At 33.7% G+C, this 15,237-nt stretch overlaps 1 protein-coding gene across 21 annotated transcripts in view; it reads left to right on the plus strand.

Annotated features, from left to right (window-relative positions):
• Zmynd11 (zinc finger MYND-type containing 11) overlaps positions 1 to 15,237 on the plus strand; it is a 107,706-nt gene that overhangs the window by 38,305 nt on the left and 54,164 nt on the right. For 15 of the 21 annotated variants that reach the window (XM_004854590.4, XM_087181258.1, XM_087181261.1 and 12 more), the window contains one exon: positions 18 to 152. In XM_004854590.4, the coding sequence (XP_004854647.1) occupies positions 37 to 152 (116 nt within the window). In that variant the 5' untranslated portion in view covers positions 18 to 36. Of the gene's footprint in view, positions 1 to 17; positions 153 to 6,450; positions 6,566 to 6,698; positions 6,750 to 15,237 lie in introns of those variants that run through there. The other 6 variants (XM_087181254.1, XM_087181255.1, XM_021266363.2 and 3 more) reach the window with 2 other exon arrangements.

The raw sequence follows: 15,237 nt of genomic DNA on the forward strand, positions 1-15,237 counted from the left end.
TTTGTATATCACTACAGCTAAAGAAGTAAACAGGTCATGGCACGTTTAACAAAAAGGCGACAGGCGGATACAAAAGCTATTCAGCATCTTTGGGCAGCAATTGAGATTATAAGGAATCAGAAGCAAATTGCCAACATTGACCGAATTACAAAGTAAGTAAATTTAAACAAAAATGTTCCTGTAAGATTTCATGTAATTTGGGGACATTTGGGGGAAATGTCCAAAAATGCTTTATTATCCTAGTCACCTTTCTGTCTTATGGAAGTCTATAGAGTTGTTACACAATTACAGAAATAGGTACCAGCAACTTTTATTTAGAATTATGATGTATGTTTTATTTTTAATAATTCTAGTGATAATTTTTAAATTCTTGGAAACTTTGTCTTTTATTTAAAAAGCTTTTAGACACTTGCTTTTATGAAATAAAACTAAAGTCTACTGTTCATTATTCATTTTAACATAGAATGAACATGGTATGTGTAATAAATAACACCTTAGTAGCTCATAGGCCATTAACAGATTTTTTTAACAATGTCATCTTGTATTAAAAAAATATATTAAATAGGGCTGGGGATTTAGCTCAGTTGCACTGTGCATGCCTCGTAAGCATAAGGTCCCGAGTTTGATCCCTGGTACCAAAATATGTGTGTGTGTGTGCGTGTGTGTGTGTGTGTGTGTGTGTTAAATAAACATTCAGTTTAAAAACATAAAGTTCTTTTTTTGGTACTAGGGATCGAACTTGGGACCTTGCGCTTTTGAGGCATGCGTCGGAACCACTGAGCTAAATCCCCAGCCCCATAAAGTTCTTTTTTTGCCATCTAGTTTCTAATGCTATTTACCTTGGTAGACAAAGATTCATGAATCTTATGTCTACATATTCTATACTAGCTGTAAGGGTGTTTTTAGTTAGGTACTTAATTTTTGTTTTTGTTGTTGTTGTTGTTTGTTTTTTTGTTTTTGTTTTTGTTTTTGTTTTTTTGGGGCACCAGGGATCAAACTCTGGACATTGCCCTTGCAAGGCAGGCAGTGGCACCACTGAGCTAAATCCCCAGCCTTGGCCTAGCTTTTATGGGATAGTAGAAGAAAGGAAACAAAAGATAATACCATGTGGAAATAAAAAAATCAACAATATATTACTTTACTAAGTTTTTGAATAAAGCAAGTAACTTGAGGAATAGTACCATGAACAAATTACTGTGAGTCATATTGATATAAAAAATTTTTTTAAAAAAATCTTGGGCTGGAGATGTGTCTTAGTGACACAGCACTGGCCTAGTATGCATGAGGCCCTAGGTTTGACCCCCAGTGCTGGGGACAAAGAGTATAAAACAAGTATTTTTTATGATTCAGATTTTTATACAGCTATAGTTTATGTATGTCAAAATTATTTAGACAGGATGTTAAGATATTTTTCTTTTAAGATAAAAATCATGCAAGTCTTAACTGAACTTATTTCAATTTCTCAGATTGTTATTTCTTTCTAATCTGTAGCATCTTTCTGTAGAAACTTTAGGGACATTCTCTAAGAAGCTATTGAATCTCTCCATATAAATACTGTTGTTAGGTTATGGCTATCTGCTGGGAGTGAGGGAATTAACTCCCACAATAATGGGTGTTATGTGTCTGCCAGATTAGCAGAACACCTGAGTGTATGTACATGTGTACAAGTGTTTAACTATAGTCAAAGATACAGAGATTGCTAGCAGGATTCCTCTGCAGTTCCTTCTTGGAGCTTATTGTCTAGCGGGGTTATAATTACAAATTGATTAATGTTATGAGCAAAGTACAGGATACTTACAGTGAGCTGCTGTGATAAACAGGAATACTCATTTTGCATTATGGATTGTTGATAAACACTTTTTTCACCTTTCTTTATTAATGGACCCTTAAATGATGCCAAGGTGTATTTTTCTTTATATTTTAGTTTCATAATTCTTAGATTAAATATGAGTATGTTTATCTGTCAGACAGTCATAGTTCTATTAGTCTCATCTGAAGCTGGAAAGGGATGGAGGAAGGACAAAAGAGAGGGAAGGAGGAAGGAAGGTTGGTTGTCTACGTGTTTAAGAGTGATTCTCGGGTCCGGGGATTTAGCTCAGTGCTTCCGTCGACGGCTTCACAAGCTTAAGGTCCTGAGTTTGATCTCGATACCAAAAAAAAAAAAAAGTGATTCTCAGTGTTTCTTCTCATCTGACAGGTTTGCAGTATACCTTTTTATTACAGCGGCTTACTGTAAGCATCCTATACTTTGTTCATAACATTAATCACATTTGTAATTATAACCCCACTAGACAGTAAGCTCCAAGAAGGAACTGTCTAGAGAATTGCCTAACCTAGTGCCTTTGCTTCTCACTAATGTTAATTCCCTTGCCTGTTACCTTTGCCTCATGATAGGATGTGGCATTGAACTATAACAGGAAATCAGATGTTTGGCTCTTTAAAGCCTAATGTCCTTGTTCTACACTTTCAAAAGGAAAAATACTCTTCTAGTCTTAGATTCATTTTAAATCAAATTTCTCTGCTTAGTTACAGTCAAGTCTGATCATATAGATATCTTTTAAAGGTTCAAAGTATCTTAAGTTATGGAAGGCTGTAGTACAGCTATTGTGAAGAATGTATATGTACTTACTAAATTTAATTTTGTGTCTTGGCTGGTGAATTACTCCATTATAAGAAAAATATAAAGACCACAGTTTCAGTCATTCATTAAAAATTATAGTTTTGAAGTGACTGGCTCTTCTCCTGGTATATTAAACCATTGTTTAATTTACTACTGTATAATAGTAGTACAGTTTCTGCTGGCTTTTGCTGTCTTAATTTATAGGTCTGTCATCCATCTGTTTCCTTTGGGATTTATTGAAGAAATTGAGTCATTCTGTGGTTTTTCATGGCCTGGTGTTTGCTGATTGCATCATTGTGGTTTAGTCTAACCTGTTGCCCAGTCCTCTACATTTCATAGAATCGATAGCTCCTCCAGGCTGGGGCAGGGCTGGACTGCTCATAGGTGCTCAGGAGCCACATCATGTTTTTCATTTTGTAATGTTCACAGCCAGTTATGCTAGATCCAGTAATACATTAAAGCTTGAAAACTGGTAGTAATTCATTTTATTTTTCTTTTTAAAACTGTAATACTTCTATAAAGATGTAATCTTCTCATTGCCAGCTATTTGGATACCCTGTGGTATAGTTCATATAGGAAAAGTAGTGTTTCTTTCTTTTTGCATACTAATTTAAAGTAGCATGTTCCATTGATAATCAGTTAGATTTTTTATAAAGTGTTATTTGGAACGCATGCATTTAAGTACATTCAGTATATTTCAATTCATATTTGATATAACTCTTTATGTTATTATTTTCCAACATTTACACATACCATTGCTTAGTTTTTATTATTTAGGGCTTCCCTTAGTATTCTGGATTTTATTTTCCTGTCTTTTGTGTTTGTAATTGTCTATTGAGTTCATTTTTAATTTTAATATTTTCTTGCTTTGCAACTTTATGATGCTGCATGCTGTGCATTTACGTGTGTGTAGTTTCTAGTTTAGACTTTATTTCTAAAGTTATTTTCTTCATAAAAAAAAACTTATTAATGAGATTTTTCTAATTCTGATTTATAGTTGTCATGTTGTATATCATTTCTAATGTCTTTAATACCTATACATGCATTCTTAACAATAACTGTCCTGCAATCTTCATTAACTTTAATGTTTTAAACTGATAGACTGTAGCTTTCTTCTGCTCTGTAGGCCATGTCCTGTGTGCTTTTGTTGTATGGATGTTTTTATGCTCCTTTAGCCAGAATGCTTATCCCTCTCGTCATTTTGATGTGAAATCAATTTTCCTGAACTTGTGTCAAGGAAATGTGGCTCTGAACACTTTTTCTAAATTTATAGGTCTTGGGGCTGGGGATTTAGCTCAGTGGTTCTGGTGCCTGCCTTGCAAGCACAAGGTCCTGAGTTTGATTCCTGGTACCAAAAAAAAAAAATTTATAAGGTCTAAAGCTTCTTTTTATGCCTTTATTATAAATTGCCAAAAATATGGCCTCATATTTCCTGGCATTTTCTCTATCTTCCCCCACCCCTTTTTCTAGAACTACTTTTTCTTATCCTGAAAGTCTTTTTAACTGACTCTAGTTGTGTTGATACTTCTGTTCCTAGCTTTTTTTTTTGGTACTGGGGACTGAACTCAGGACTTTGCGCCTGCAAGCCAGGCACAATGCCACTGAGCTAAATCCCCGGACCTTTTCCTATCATTTTTTAAAAATATGGGTCTCTGTTTTGAAGGGAACGTTAGATGTTTAATTTTAAGTATTCACAGCCCCTTTATTTTCCAGCCCCTTAGACTTTACCATGAATTCATGAATTACTGAGAATCATCTGCAAATGAAAGCATGTGAACCCCTATCACTTTCCACAGCTCTTCTCTAATAGGCCACCATGCTTTCTAGTGAATAAATGTTGGCTTTTTATCCTCCTGTAGTCAGTCCATGAATACTCTGTTGTGTCACTCTTCTGCATAGGGAATTATATTCAATACCAATTGGGATTATATCTCCTGGACATTTGTCTTCAGCTGCTCAAGTTGTAGGATTCACAGGACTCCTCATCATTTAATTTTGTTGCATATGTTGTCCAAAGGCGTTTTGTTTTATTCTTGAGATTTAAAAGCTATGTTATCTTGACCATCTTCCCAGTTCACAACAATATTATAATTCTTATAAAAAAACAACAATAAATAAAACAAAAACAGAGAACAGTTGCTAAGGACCCTGAAGTCCAAAAGCAGAGCTAAAGGGAAAAAAAAATCCTTCTAACAGAGGCAAATCCAAGGGACTTTTTCATGTTTGTATGTAATTCTGAATATACCAGAATCAAGAGTAATATCATCTTAAATACAGGATCTTTAACATGAGAATACTTGGAATTTTAGAAAGGAACTTTATAAGTAGAATTTGTAGCTTTTCAGAGTATTCAAGACCTTCATTTTCATGATTAATTGAGCTTTGTAGGACAAATAATAATTTCCTTGTCTCTGTAACAAAGTAGAATTTATCCATGTTTTAAATGTTTGTTTAGCATAATTCTGATGATATATAACTCAGACTTTGTAGTGGTAACTCCCGGGGTTGTCAGGATACCTCCTCAGAGAGTTCTGAGTCCTTTTTACCATCTTCTTTTAATTTTCTGTCTCTCATAGGCTATATTATCTAGTGCTGATATATTCTATGAAGTGGTAGAAAAGGTACTTAAATTAGGGAGCCATTGCTGAGATTGAATATTTCAAATATTTAAAAAATATAACTATAGAAACTTCTTTAACAAGTTCTCTTACTTTGTTATGGACAAATATTTTTACAGTCTGAAATCAAAATACATACATGAGTTCATGTTTGAATTTTTATTAATGGTGAAGCTGGCTCTCTGATTTAAAGTTTCTGTTTGTAAATTTGATTTGATACTATAAACTTCCATGGATGTTCTCATTTGGGAGCTCAGGAAGCACAAGTAAATTTTGGCCTGTCAATAGTAATATTTTACGTTTTTAGAAACTGAAAGGTGTTTTGTAAAGTTTAAGCATCATAAAATTGAAGCAAATGATTCATCATAAAGGGGAAAATACAGTAGTCAGTTTAAGGTTGTCGGTGAAGACAAGCAGAAGAGTGTATTCTCTTTTCAACTCTCAAAGTGCCTTTAAATGCTAAATTATAGCTGACACATAGGAGTTTGTTAATGTTATGTAATTTAGGTAGGTGTTATTATAATAAAGCTTTGAAATATTTGGTTACTTAAAATTTAAACAAATTTATATTTGTATGTTTAAGATGACTATTTTACAGTTTTAAAATCAAGACAAAGGGTGAAAAATCATATTAAACATATGATTCATAACTCCTGTTATTTTAATGCTATTTATATTTTAATATTCAATAAAAGAAATTACAGATATCACTTCTTTTTCCCTTTTAATCCAGACAGTGATTTCCCATCTAATTTGGGGTGTATTCCTTTTTTTTTTTTTTTTTTTGGTACTGGGGATCACACTCGGGACCTTGTGTTTGCAAGGCAGGCGGTGGAACCACTGAGCTAAATCCCTGGCCCTATAATTTGGATAATAATAACATGGAGTTAGAGGTTCACAGTTATTCCAAATGGTGGTTATAAGATAGTTTAAAGACATGCTGAAGTAAGTGTGGATTTTATGCTAGTCTCTAAAGGTATTATTGGTTAGAAAGTGTGTTTGAAAGAGGTAAATTTGTTTTTTGTTGATGACTGGAAGAAGCAATGGAAATAGTTGCTCTTTGAGTTTCTTGAGCAAATTTGATTTTGTGTTTCTAGGGTGATTAATTATTGATAGCATGACTAAACTTAACAGTGGATTGGAAGATTAGTCCCATTCAAGTTAATATTTCAGATTAAGGCAACAATTAATTACATGTGTTGCTTACTTTAGGGTCAAATCCCAGTTAGAAAATGTGACCTCTGACTTCTTGTGACATGTTTGGCATTGACATTTCTGAGTTCTTCTGGAGTTCTTCTGTCGCTTCAGACACACATAAGCCCAAACTGTAAGTCCTCCTCATGTAGGTTGCCTTTGAAGTTGCAACTAGGTACACATTATTTCTTTACTTACAAAATTTAACTTTATGGAACCCAATTTCAAATTGTGTATTTAACTTAATTTTTTCTTTATCTCTCTAGCAACTTCTATTCCCTTGTTAGAATTACCAGAGAGGAGAATGGTCTGCCTAGGTAACTAACTTCTTTAGAAATGTATTAGTATAAAAAACTACCCATTAATATTATTATACTGCTAATGTAATTCCAGACATTCTTCACAGGATTACTTATTGTATTCTCATTTCACTCTTATATATTTTAGAGAAGTAGATTAACAGGTATACTTTATTACTTTTATCATTCTTACTTTCTTTTACATAATAGTCTTACAGAGGAAACTGATTCTTTTAGTGTATGTGCTGCTGAAGCAAGCACAAGAAACTGATTCTTAGTAATTATAATCTACAGTGTCTTTTTTCCAGATGCCAAATTCTTATGGCATTCATTTGCCTTGGCTTTGTGTCTGTTTTTATGTGTTTGACATTTCTTTGCAATCTGTGAAGGAAATAAAGACAAGGCACATAAAAGTGTAAATAATTATTAAGGAGTAAAACAGCAGTATGAAATGATATGAGAGGTATAAGACAGTATATTTCAGTTCCACGTGGTTAGTGCATATTAATTTATAGCTTTACTGACCTTATTTGAGAGGAGAGTCACAAAACGAATTTGAGGGTCTCGTAGAGGCTGAGAACAAAGTCAAAGGTGAGACTGAATTAAGCAGAGAGAGTGTAGAGCTAGAAGGGAAAGTGTATGGAAGGGCAGCGAGGGCTAGCATAGGAGGGTCTTAACTGCCAACATTGAGATTTTTATCTTGTAGCTAGAGGAGAATAGCAAATGTTTTTAAAATAGGAAATCATCAAAGTAAAACACAGTTATTTTTCTCCCTCCCCAGCTAGATCAAGTGGTTCTCTTAATTGTCTCTTGAGTCTATCTGCTTCTCCCTGTTCTGGCTTGGGTTTTTGTCTTGTAATTGTCTACCTTTCCTTCCAGCCCCATCTTTCTAGTCCCTGCTGTTTTCCATCATTGTTGTCAGAGATTTTTCCCAAAACACTTGTGTTATCAAATCGCTTCATTCTTGCAAACAGTTTTCTCTTTCTCATGAAATACACATACAAGTACCATCTTTATCAACTGGCTCCTCTGTTGCAAACTTTTGTGTTGCCCATGAAGTTCATGTGCAGAGGTGTTGCTATCTCTGCCTCACAGGTTGCTGTTCCTTCCATATTGCACTACAGAAGCAATGGGCTCTCTCTGCTTGGGGTGCCCTTCCCAGACTCCTCTTTGGATTGTCATCTTTGAAGGATTTGAGATTTTGATACATTCCCTAGTATAACCAACCCATTATCCTTTTTTCTCTTTGTTTCCATAATATTGTATTTAAATATTAATTTTATCAGTTATTACAAGTTCCTATGGTCTTTGAAAAATATTGCTGCTTCCTTTGCTGATTAGCAGTACCTTAAGTATAGAGAAAATATCTGTCCTGTGTTATCTTTGTGTGTTAGTGTGAAGAATAGAATATTAATCTCTCAATAGGGATTAATTTATATTAGATTAGTAATAATGAATATTCAGAGTGATTAACAATGAATATTAAAATATTATTAAGAGAATAATAATGAATATTCAGGCTGAGGGTATAGCTTAGTGATACAGCACTTGCCTAGCATGTGCAAGGGCTAGAGTTCAGTCTCTAGAACTGAAAAGAGGAGAGGGGAAGGAGGGGCGGGAAGAGGTGGGGGATGTAATAATAATAATAATAACTATTGTGTTAACTGCAGAAGTAATTTCAAGGAGGGTCATGATAATTGATAACATTAAATGAGTCCTCATTTTGTGACAGACACATGCTTCATATAATTTACTTTTCTCATTTAGTTTTCACAACTGTATAGAGTAAGATATCAGTATCCCCATGTTGCTGATGAAGATAATGAAACTTAGGAAGATGAAGAAATTGCTGGAGGTCACACATATAGTAGGAAACAGAAATGAAATTTGAATATAGGTCTATCTGATATTGCAGTCTAACATCTTAACCATTAAATGTTCCCTTCTGGTATTTAACTGGTTTTTATTGTATTCTTATAAACTTTGAAATTTTAAAACAGTTGTCTAAATGGTCCTTACATATTATCTCATTTCCACCTCACAACAACTTTGTAAAGTTAAAGTTAGCCCTACTTTATAAGTGAAGAATATGTGACTGTAGGAATAATTGTTTGTCCCAGATTATTGTTAGAATTAGGAAGGACCTTGTTCTTTGGAATATATTTTTAAATATTAAAATAAATTTATTGATAAAGAATCCATAAAGGTACTATTTATGTTTTGAAATTTATTACTTTTTGACCAGTGCAATTTTAAAATCAAGTATTTATTTGTCATATACTTATCTATAAAGCGGCAAGTGGTAGGACATTATTATTTTAAAAAATATTTTATTTCTAAAAGTAACACAGTCAGATTTCAGAATACTTGGAAATATAAAACAGTAGCCACCTATAATTTTTCTACTCAAATTCAAATATTCATTTTCATTGATGTTTTCTCTATCAGTTTTCATGTGAATGGTTGTTACTGCAGCATTATTTTGCCTTTTTCCATGTAATTCCATAGTTACCATAAATTATTATTTGTAATGGTTACGCAAGATTCCATCTGACGAAATTCTCATATACTTTGAAGGACAGGAGGAAGAGCTCGATAGATGAACATTTATTATAAGATTTACATTACATTACCTTATTTACCTTCAAAACAATCACATGAGGTTTTCTTTATTAATTTTATTCTATAGATGTGCAAATGGAGATGCTGAGATATTGGGTTGCTTGTTCAGAGTCATGGAGCTAGTAAGTTGGAGAGTTGGTGTTTGATCTCAGTGACTTCAGAGCTCCACATTTCCACTGTACTTTCCGTTAGCTCCATATGCCCTGTGCTAAATTCTTATTATAATTCTAAGTGTTCCAGTTATACACACATCCATTTACGCAAATAATGAAGTGAAAACTTCAGAGTACCAGGATTCATCTATTTAGAATTTACTCAGTGTAAGGCACTGGGCTAAACACCTCACATTCATTACCTCACTTAGTTTGCTCTCTAAGCATATTGGTGAGTATTACACTCTTTGACTTTTTAAATCATCATGTTGCCATTGCTATATTCTAGGGTAACGGATTTTTTCAACTTTTTCACTGTATTCATGTCTTCTTGCATCATCATAAATGACTGCATTGCCCAATTCTGTACCACTACAAATAACAGTGTTTCCTTTCTGAGCCGTAGAAAATACTCATTGGTGGGGCCTGGAATTTAGCTCAATGGTTCTGCTGCCTGCCTCACAAGCACAAGATCCCGAGTTCAATCCCCAGTACCAAAAAAAAAAAAGAAAAGAAAATATTCATTGGTATTAGTATGTCCAGAAACAGTTCCTCCTTGTTCATAAAATCTGCATATACTTAATTTGACTGAGCCAGTGTTGGTTTACTATGGCATGCATGTTGCTGCAGGCTGTTTATTATCACTGAAAGCTCTTAAAGGTTCACCATCACTAGACTAAGCTCTCATGAAAGGCTGCCACTGTCAACATGTTTCTTTACACTGTGTAGAGGGGGTTTTATTTCCCTATATATCATCTGCATCTCCTTGACATTGTTCATTTACCCATATTTTGTCCCACAGATTGATAGTTTGATTTCCACATTTGCATTTGTTACGGGGTTTCAGTAAAGCTTGGTGTTCTTGGGCTTCCTTTTCTCTAGGTGCCTGTCATTACCCTCTGGTCATTTTCATTGGGATTGTTTTCTTTCTCTGTTGATTTGCAGAAGCTCTTCTTATTCTTAACATTCATTGCCTCATAGATTTTTTTTGAGGGATGCATGGTACTGGGGATTGAACCTCGGCTCTTCACACAGAGCTACATTCCTAGCTCTTTCCATTTATTTCTTTTTATTTTGAACAGAGCGTCACTAAGTTGCTGAGTTGCATAGGTTGGGCTTCAACTTGTGATCCTCCTGCCTTAGTCTCTTAGAGTGATGGAACTATAGGTGTGTGCCACCATGCCACCATGCTTGGCTCCCTCATAGATTTTATACTTTGTATATATTTTTTTATTCTGTCACTGTCTACCTTTTGTCTTTATTTAACAGCAAAAAAATTAATTTTGATGTCAGCAGGTTAAATCTATTTTTCTCAATGTTTTGTGCATTTGAAGGTTTTTTTTATTTGTTTTTTGAAGTTTTATTTAAAAATGACTTCTTAAAGCTACAAGAAAATTTCCTGTTTCTTTTTTTTTAATGAAGTTTTTGTCATGTTCTCAAACTCAGGATCCTCCTGCCTCAGACTCCCAAGTAGCTGGGATTATAGGCATATGCCACTCTGCCCAGCTTCCTTATATTTTCTTTTACTAACTTTATAGTTTTACCTTTCATAAGTCTTAGTCTGCCTTTTTTATGAGGTAGTTAAGGATCTAGTTTTAGTTTTTCTCTGTATAAATATTCCAAGATCTGAAACACTTCTGGTCCTAAGCATTTTGGATAAAGTGTACTCCATCTGTATATTCTTTTTTGTGATTAGCTTTTCTTGGCCAGTATGTTTTGAGATTCGTTTGCTAAATATATTGGTAGTTCATTCCTTTTCACTGTGGAATAGTAAGCCATTGTATAGCCATGCCACAATTTCTTAGATCTATTTACCTACTGAGGGACATTTGGGGTGCTTCCCTTTGAGAACTACTGTAACAAAAGCTACAATATGCTGTCACATGCAGGAATGGACATATCTTTGGATAAATACCTAGTAATGGAATGACTAAGCCATATAATAAATATATGTTTAACTTTACTAGAAATGATAAACTTTTATCCAAAGTGATTGTATTATTTTATATTTCTACCAGCAATATGTGATAATTTTAAATTGTCCACATTTTCTCTAACACTTGGTGCTTTCAGTCTTTTGAGTCATTCCAGGTAGTTTGTGTTAACATTCCATTGTGTAAATTTTAATTTCTGTGCTGACTAAAGATATTAAGCATCGTCTAATGTTTTTATTTGAATTTATGTATTCTTTTACAAAGTATCTTTTGAAATCCTTTCCCATTTTTTATTGAGTTGGTTTGTTTGGATATTAGTACTAATAAGTGTTGTAGAGCTCTTAGTATACTTGATATAGAAGTTCACTGACATACTATGTGTAATATAGTATGTATAGAACTGAATGTGTATTCTAGGAGGAGATAATAGAGGATGTCTTGGTCAGCTGTTCATCACAGTAACTGAATATCTGACATAGACAACCCAAAGAAGGGATGATTTATTTTGGCTCCTGGTCTTGGTCAGCTGGCTCCAAGGCAGAACATCTTGGCAGAAGAAAGCTGAGCACCTTATGGTAGGCAGGAATCAGAGTGAAAGGGAAAGAGCAGAGTGGAAGGGCCTGAGGACCAGATACACACTTCAAAAGTACAACCCCAGTAACCCTCTTCCTCTAGCTAGGCTCCCCCGCCATGAATTAATCGGTCCATGAGGTTGGTGCCCTCACAATCCAGTCATCTCTCTGGGCATCTCTTACTCCAGTCAAATTGACAGCCAAGGTTAACCATCACAGAGGGAATGAGATAGAATCAGTATTTATAGAGATGTTGGTTAAAATTTTTATGAAATTATTGAAAGATACTGACTTTAAGATCCAGGAAGCTCAAGGTAAAGCAAATTAAAAAGGCATCCACATTTAGCCATAGGATACTGAAAACTACAGAATTTATTAGAAAGAACAAGAAAGTCATAAGTGTAAGCAGATATTAAAAACAAAATATCACTGATATAGGTGTGGAACTTAGACTTCTAGCTGACTTCTTAACTGCAGTGCTGGCACCCAAATGGAAGTGGAGTCATAGCTTCACTGTGTGCTAAGAGAACATAATCCAGGCATGGTGGTACACCTTCAAGTCTAGCTACATGGAAGTCTGAGGTAGGAGGATGGTAAGTTTAAGGCCAGCCTGGGCATCTTAGCGAGACCCTGCCTTAAAATTGAAAAATAAAAAGGGATGGAGATGTAGCTCAGTGCTCCCTCCTTTCAATTCCCAGTACTGCAAATAAAAAAAGTAAGTAAGTAAATAATGTTAAATGAGAGAACATAATGCTTAGCTTACAGTTATTTGCCTTTTGAGGAGGTTGAAATAAATTGTTTTTGGTTATGTTCTATTTGTAAAACAAAGTCTGAGAGAAAAATAAATCCTCAGTGATTTACATCAGGCCAAAAAAAGGTCTCAAGTGACAGCTCAAGTGGAAAAAAAATGAATGAGCAAAGATTTGATAAATTTATGGGCAAAATTAAAGCATTAAGTATATAAATTAAAACTAATGCTCAATTTATGAAAAAAAAATAGGCTAGAGCTACTGAAGCACCAACAGTAGTATCTAGAATCATCAGCAATAGACTGGATAATTATATGTTCATATAACAAGGTATTATACTTATATAAAATCAAACTATAGTCTCGTACTTCAATATAGATTAGTTAAAAATAATGTTGAAGAAAGGAATCATATTACAAAGAATACATGTAATGTGATTCCATTTCTGTAACGTTCTAAATGAGGCAACAGTAAGCATGTTTTTAAGGGATATATATACATAGGACATAACAGTGTGAAGACAAAGAGAAAGTAGTTCAGACAAAGTTAAGGATGCTGATAACTGATGGTGGGGGTGGATGCCACCAGGGAGAACCATATCCAAGAATCTTTGTCAAACTTGGTTTCTTTCTTAAGCTAGGTGGTAGTTTAACTGGTGTTTGTTTTATTCTTCAAACTGTGCACATATTTTAAAATATTTACTTGTGTATGTGATTTCTACATTTAAGTACTTAACAAAAAGGGAGGCACAGAAGTTTGTTATAGAAAATAGATAACAAGGAAGTGTAGAGAAAGTGGATCATATACATGAGAGGACTGATTACTCTGCTTTTGCTGCACTGTTGTATTGTCAGCAGGGGAGCATTCTCTTCTAGACACGTGCCTGTAACTCAAGCACATTTAGGCATTGACAGCCCTTTCTACTTTGTTTTATGTAATTAAGTAATTCAGTAATTGTTATTATTTGTACAATCTGCTTCTATGTAGCTACTTTTTTGCTTCTCTTGAATACTTACCTATGCCAGATTATTGAACTTAAAACAATATCTAATTTCATGGAAATTATGTTATTAGAATGCCATGCTTGTGAACATTCCCACTACTATTATAGAAAGTGTATTCTCTACTACTATAGAAGTATGTTGTGAATAGGATTTTAGTATTAGCTAGAGGAGTTTCATATGAAATTGAAAAAGAAGGTCTAGTTATTTTGTTTTAACATTTTTCCACAATAAACTGATAAAGTATATAATTTTGTTGTGACCATTTTTAAATAATTGAGATTAAAAATAAAAATAGTTAAAAAATGTATATGATTTTGAAAGACATTATATTCTGATTTTAATTGAATATTTCTGAAAGAAAATCTGTCCAGAACTTGTAGATTATACATCAAAAAAATCATTGATTTTTTTTTTAGTAAAAATGCCACTCATTGAAATTTGTTTTTGTTTTTTTTTGAGACAAGGTCTCACTATGTAGTTCAAGCTGGCCTCAAACTCTTGGTGATCCTCCTTCCTCAGCCTCTTGAGTGCTGGGATTACAAGTGTGCACCACCACACTTGGTCATTGAAAAATTTTCTCAGAGTTTTGTTAAAACACAATGTGTACTAATATTATGCTAAGTACTGTACAAAGTAAAATTAGATTTGGTTTAAGTCTAGTAAATATATTTAAAGGAAAAACATACAAATATTTTAAATAAGATGAAGTCTTAGTGTACAATTTAGCATCATTCTATTTCATTATGAGATGTTGATTAATTCATATTTTCAACTGCTGGAGTAGAGAAAAATAAAGGAAGAGAATATTTGTCACTGGGGTAAGAGTAAAAAGAACACTATCAATAGTTCTTCTCTGCAACGTGTGGACCAAATGATTCATGACATACTATCTCTCTTTCACCCTGAAGAAAAATGGAAGGTTTGGATGCACATTGTATTCATATATGTATATCAAATAAGTACAGTATACATGAATATTTTATTAGAATTTCATTTTTCCCCAAAATATTTTATAGACAATCACTAAAAAAAAGAAAATTGTAAAGTGATATAAAAGATGAGGAAAAGTAAAATGAAGTTTGGGTCAAAAAACAGAGCCTGGAGTAAGCTAAAATAAGGTTTTCCATGAAGTTCTGCAACTTGTGAAGTATTTATTACACATTTGACTTTCATTTCTCTAGGAGCTAATACAAAAGAGAAGCCACATTTTTATAATGGCCATAAAGCAAAGCGGTTTCTGAAGTGAACCATACTTATTTTGAATAGTACGAAAACCAGAAAGAAATTTATTCCTAAGCTTTTCAGAAAGTTAAGCATTTTCTAATTGTTGCAAAGCTCATGTCAAGTGGCAGAGTATAGTTCTGTATCTTAAATAGGTTGAAATTTCACAGCAATTTTAACTGAACTGTTAGTGTTGATGTAAGAGTATCCCAAAATAGTATTCTGGTGTTGCTTTGCTTTGTCCAGTTACAC

The sequence above is a fragment of the Heterocephalus glaber genome, unplaced genomic scaffold (assembly GCF_053883595.1).
Source record: "Heterocephalus glaber isolate CG9 unplaced genomic scaffold, H.glaber_assembly_v1.0 deba00001472, whole genome shotgun sequence".
In the NCBI taxonomy this organism is placed as follows: domain Eukaryota; kingdom Metazoa; phylum Chordata; class Mammalia; order Rodentia; family Bathyergidae; genus Heterocephalus; species Heterocephalus glaber.